General features: G+C 53.1%; 1 protein-coding gene across 2 annotated transcripts in view; it reads left to right on the top strand.

Moving 5' to 3' along the window:
* Positions 1 to 747: 747 nt before the first annotated feature.
* The window catches only part of BEND4 (BEN domain containing 4), a 33,514-nt gene continuing 28,261 nt past the window's right edge, over positions 748 to 6,000 (top strand). For both annotated transcript variants that reach the window (XM_030025073.2, XM_030025064.2), the window contains exon 1: positions 748 to 1,223. In XM_030025073.2, the coding sequence (XP_029880933.1) occupies positions 848 to 1,223 (376 nt within the window). In that variant the 5' untranslated portion in view covers positions 748 to 847. The remainder of the gene's footprint in view (positions 1,224 to 6,000) is intronic.

Raw genomic sequence — 6,000 nt, 5'->3', positions numbered from 1 at the left:
TCCCTGATAGGGTCTGGGCGGCAGGCGGAGGGGAGCGGGAGGCGGAGGGGAGCGGGACGAGGCTTCGCCCCACGTGTCCGCCTCATTTAAGCAGTTTGCAAAAAAGCGGGCTGGGGGGGAAGGCGGGGGACGCTGCAAATAATGTTAAATGTGATTAATCTCCCGGATTCCTGGAAATCTGACATGCATGAGTTACAGCGAAACCTCTTTTATTTCGCCATGAAATGCTTTTGCATAATGAGAAAGAAAATGTCCTCTGTGCCCTAATCAACTCTGACAGGTCCTGGACTCCCGAATACTTTTATTTATGGCATTATTTATTTCACCCCTAATAACCGGGGAGGCGCGGCTCGCCCCTTGCGGGGAGGGGAGGGCCGGTCTCCCGGCGGGGCACCCGCGGCGGGGCTCCGCGCCCGGCGGAGGGACCACAAACTTTTGGCGGAGGCTCGGCTCGGCTCGGCGGGGCGGGGCGGGGCGGTGCCCGGCCGGCCGGCCCGGGCCGGGCCGGGGCGGCCGGAGGGAGGGAGCGGGGGGGGGTGCGTGTCTCCGCGGCCGCTCGTCCCCCTCGGCGGCTCACCTGCCCCCCGCGGGGGGGTGCCGGGGGCGGTGGCGGCCCCGCCAGGGCCCGCCTCCCCGGCCCGCTGCCATTAGCAGAGATTACCCTAAACACTTGCCGGTCGCCGCCCGTCTCCCTCCAGGCATTGGCGCGGCCGCCTGTCAATCAGGCCGGCGCCCCGCCGCGCCGGGGCTCCGCCGTGCCACAGAGACGAGCCGCGGCGGCGGCAGACGCAGCCCCGGAGCGGGGCCGCGCCGGGCCGGGCCGGGCCGGGGGAGGCGGCGGCGGAGGATGGAGGAGGAGATGCAGCCGGCGGAGGAGGGGCCCAGCACCCCCAAAATCTACAAGCAGCGGGGCCCCTACAGCGTCCTGAAGACCTTCCCCGGGAAGCGGGCGGCGCTGGCCAAGCGCTACGAGAGACCCACCATGGTGGAGGTGCCCCGCGGGCGCGGAGCGGGGCAGCCCTTCCCGCACGCCGCCGAGCCGCTGCCCTACGCGCCGCACGGCCCCTTCCCCAACGGGCCCGCCCGCCCCGCCGCCGCCCCCGGCGCTGCCCAGGGCCACCCCCGCCCGCCGCCCCCACCCCCGCCGCCGGCCCCGAGCTCCTCGGGCCGCTACGGCCCCTGCCCGGCGGCGGCGGGGGGCGGCGGCGCGGAGCTGAGCGCAGGTACGCGCAACTCCTCTCCTCCGCCGCGCAACTTCGCGGGGCACTTTGCAGCAGGCGGGAGCGGGATGGGGGCTGCGGGCTCCCCCCCCCCCACGCACACCCCCCTTTCCCGGGGGGCTGGCGGCGGGCTCGCCCCCCCCCCCCCCGCGGGGTCCCCCCCATCGGGGCTGGCGGCGCCGGGCGCCCCGGGCCGGGCGCGGCGGTGAAAGGGGCGAGCGGCCGGTTGCGCCCGTCGATCGGGCGTCGCTAAAGTTCCCGGGGGCGGGCGGGGCCTCTGTGGGGGCCGGGGCCGCGGGCGCTGCCCGCCCGGCATCGCCCCCGGGGCGGCGGGAAGAGCGGGGCGGCGAGGGGGTCGCGGCCGCCCCCGCCGCCGTCGGGGCCGTGCCGGCAGCCGCCCGCGACTTGGCGGGGCAAGCGCCCGGCGGGCGGTTCGCACCTGCGGGAGCGCCGCTGCCGTCTGCGGGGCGCGGGGGGGGGGCGGCCCCGGGCCGGCGGCGGCGGCGGCGGCGGCCGGGGAGGGCGGCAGGCTGGGGCTGGCTGCCGGCGGGAGCTGCTGGTAATGGAGAGGCTGCTGTTAAGGAGGTGGTGGTGATTTTAACAGAAAGAAAATAGATCGGTTGCTTGCCTGCACCGTTTTCGTAAGATGCAGCGAGGAACGGGAGACCGGATTATTTTATTATTTTTTTTCTTTAAAGGTGTAAGATACCGAGATGCTGAACGCGTATCTTTCTTCTAGCGATGGCTTGGAGTTAAAAACCACGTAGATCTTGATATGCAACCTAAATTTGGCATCAGGAAATGGGAAATTGCATCTTTAAGCAGAGTACAATCAAAAATGAATTACAATAAATCCTATATAATTGCATAGGTCATTCTCTTTAATGAGATTTTATTAACCTGACTGTCAAGCTTTTGAGTCAGGCAGATATTTTATCTTCTTCAACTGATAAAAGTGTCAGCTATAAACCACCATATAAATATTCATAAATCTACACATCTGTGGCAGCCTATCAGCATCATTCTTTTGGACATTAAAAGCATTCTAATTACTTTCTGTCTAGCAGAGCTGAAATGCTGCCTGTTATAGTATGTGCTTGGCAGGCATGATTGCTTTTGTTTGCCATCACAAATAGCAGCATCCTATTTTATATACTGATGGTCCAGAATATATTCAGGGTTTGACTGAACAGGATGAATATTATGAAGCACCATCTGGTTTTGATAACATCGGGTATATTAACTCATCTGTTAATTTTTGACACATCATTGATTTATTTATTTAGAAAAATTGGATCCTGTTTTGGTATGTTGCTGTTTGCCTTTGTAACAAATGTGATGACATTTCCTTACTAAACAGGGAGATATGCTAGTTAATAGGATATATGGCTATGTTTTAATGCCTGTTTTTGCTCAGAAGCAGCCGTGTGCTGGATGAATTTATCATGTCTTGTTACAAATAATTCAAGTACTTTACCAAAAAAGTTTAATACTTGAATAGATTAGCCTGAAAATTCACGGGTCTGACGCATAGTCCCGTGATCCGTGGCAGGAGGTCATGTTTTCTTTTTTCTTGAAATTACTTCTTATTTTAAATGCCCAAATGATGGTTTTCAGGGTGGGGGGGGTTTGTGGCCCACAATCAAAACGATGCCAATAAACGTGACACCTGCATTTCTTCACAGAAGCAGATTACACCATGGAAAACACTTGGCTGTCTGGTAGATGATATACGAGGCCATATTCAGAGCAAAGCCCTCTGGGCTTTGATGAGCAGAAGTTTGGACTTTCTCCTGCCCCTGTAGACTGTAGTAACCAGGAGCTAGAGCAGGCTGCAAAGTTTGTCATTGATTCAGTCCTGTGCTAAACAAAAAAAAGATAGTTAAGGAACTGCTTTTTGTGCACTGAAGTTCTGTGAAGTCCCCGTCCCGTCACCTGTACATCTAGACTTTACTTTTACTTTAGGTTCCTATATGGGTCCCAACATACCCTTCTCTCAGCTAAAACTTAAGTACAAAGCAAAACAGAACAGGAGAAAACAAACCAAAAACTTGCTACAGTGTGCAGAACAGGGATTCTGTACAAGTTGTTACCAGAGGCTGATAAAGCAAGAGGCAAGGTTTAGACCTCCTGGGTATTGTAACCCCTGAGGTACGGGTGCTTTGCTGAGCTATGCGCCTATCCTTCCTGCTCGGTGATGGAGAAACACCAGGTGCCTTGTGTTGGAGGAACCGCAGCACCGGTAAGCTGAGCAGGGAGCTGTTGAGGGAGAGCTAGTTGGAACCTCGAGGCTGTATGCATGTGAAGTACTTCCATCCCGTCATCCAGAGCCTTGAAATCCTCTTAACAAATGTGTGAGCCAATTTAATAGCTCAGGCTGCCGCTGGGGAAGCAGAGCTGGGATTTTGCCCCTGGGGAGCGGGACCATTTGCGTGTGCTCCATGCACGGTCACCCTGTGCTTTGCCCAGCGCCCTCAGGGTCTCTGCCCACCCAGCTCCTGGGTTGCCCACAGCAGCAAGGGGCATGGGCTGGGCCCTTTCCAGAACACCTCTTGGCCAGAGGTTCCTCTCCCTAGTGGTGGGTGTTATAGGGAGGGAAGGATCCTTCCTTCCCTCAGCAGGTATCCAGCTGCAGGTCTGCTGAGTTGTCCTCCACAAGGCAGACAGTCACCATCCGTGCCTTGCACAGTTTTCCCACTTAGCTTACCCGCAGCACTTGGCGGGTGCTTACTTGATTGAGGGGATGGAGGGCTGTAGATCACAGTTTTGTAGGGACACTCATTTCCTAAGTTCAGTTTTAGAGATTCCCCTCTTTTTGCTGACACCTCTTCACTTGTGCAAGCAACAGTGAGCAAGCTGGCTAGTAAAACACCATTCCTGGGATGTCTCACTCTGCGCTAGCAGCTTAAACGCTTAATGCAGTTGATTCTTAATCTTCGGGCATGACATTTCTGGCCCCTTGGGATTCAGAGCACCACGTTTGCTTTTGAGAGGGGGCACCTCAAAGGCAGCTACAAGTAAGGATGCTTCCATATTTTTGAAGCTTTTCCTAATGGTTAGAGATGGTTTCTTCCTCAGTCCCTCTCCAAGAGACCACCCTGGCCTCCAGACTCCAGAAGAATTGCAGGAAGAGGTTGGAGGAAGGAGGAAAAGCAGGTGTTCTCTGCCCTGGAGCATGGTGAGGAAAGATCTACCTTGAGATCCCATCTTGTAGGGAAGAATCCTGCAAGAGAAGTGTCGCCTTACAACGAGAAATGTGGAGCTGCAGTGCAACGCGAGCCTTCTCTCTCCCCTCTAGTGAATAGTGGTTACTCTGACCACTGCTGCTGCGGAGTAAGCCACGCAAACGGATGCATTCAAAGCACCAGCAGATACCCATTTTCTCCTGTAAAATATTAAGTCTTTATTAGTCTATTCAGATTATTTTCCTGGTATGAAAACAACATGTATCTTTGTCTTTGGTAGTGGGTACATTAAACAGTGTCATAGTCCACCAGAGAAACTCCTTTTCTTTAGGAAAGCGTGATGTAGACCTTATAGCGCGCCTTAAAATTTAAGATGGGCTTTCATGGAAAGCAGAGAAAGAAGAGCAGAGCTGTCTTAGAGGTGTTATTCCAGTGCCAACAACCTGGCATGTTTAACAACCAGTTAATAAAGCTCTATCACGCCCGGACAGAAGAAAGTTTAAGTGAACAGAGAAGGTGAAGATCATTATTTTGGCCTTAACCAAGAAGCTGGAAACCCCCATCTGGAAGTAGGTCTATCAGATCAGTACTGAACTGGCCAAACACTTCTAATCTTCATCCACTGGACTGTCTCGGTGATCTTCATGCAAAATGCCCCATAAAGCATCACTTAGTCATGGTAGGTGTCATATGCTCTCGATTTTGTGACCCAAGCGTAGATATTTACAGCAGCGTTCATATCTAAAAACATAATGATAAAGTCTATATGCATGGACAAAGCCACTTGGGAGGTACAGAGCTGCTGCCCCAGGATCTGAATTAATGTGATAATAATCTAACAAATCAAGAAATACAAACTATCAGGCGAGAGGGCTGAAACGCTGCAAGGTGAAGAGCGAGATGATTGAAATTGCGAAGGAACCCGAACTTTGGAATCTTGCTGAAAATTAAATATCTATTAATACATTCCCTGCAAGGAAGAATGTATGGTATTCAGACCCACTCAATAGTTACGAAGATGACTTTTTAAACCAGCTGCCCAAGATTACAAAGGAAACTACAGAAAAGCCACGACCTGAATCCAGAGCCATTGAGACCCAACACAATGCCTGATTAATAAAGCTGTCTGGTCTAAGTATTGAAAAGATCCTCAGGTGTAGGAAAAGCTGATGTTATACCTGCCAGTCTTTCCAGATACATTGATGCATCAGAAAATGTAAGTCGTCAGGTTGAGTTTCAGAAGTTTGCTCTTACTAAAACCCTGGTTTTAATCTGGCAGTTGGATAGCTAAGAAGCCCCACAGTTTAGCATCAATGAGAAAAAGATGTAAAGATGAATGCTGTATCTGGGAGTTGGTACCTGATTTGCCATATGATAGTATCTTCTGGTTGCTTGCACTCTCAGATAAATCTAGTTAGGAATACTTACACTTTTAGCAATTTAATCCCGCTATATTAGCACTTTATGGGCCTGATCCGGCAAGTCTACCTTCAGGCAAAAGTCTAGTTAAAGTCGATAGAAGTTCTGTATGACTGAAGACTGCGGGGTCTGAGACATTAGAATTACATGGTTGGTGAGCATCGTAATAAGAAAAA

Source organism: Aquila chrysaetos, chromosome 1 (assembly GCF_900496995.4).
Source record: "Aquila chrysaetos chrysaetos chromosome 1, bAquChr1.4, whole genome shotgun sequence".
In the NCBI taxonomy this organism is placed as follows: domain Eukaryota; kingdom Metazoa; phylum Chordata; class Aves; order Accipitriformes; family Accipitridae; genus Aquila; species Aquila chrysaetos.
The sequence above is the reverse complement of the archived record's forward strand: the minus strand, read 5'-3'. Positions and strand labels throughout refer to the sequence as shown.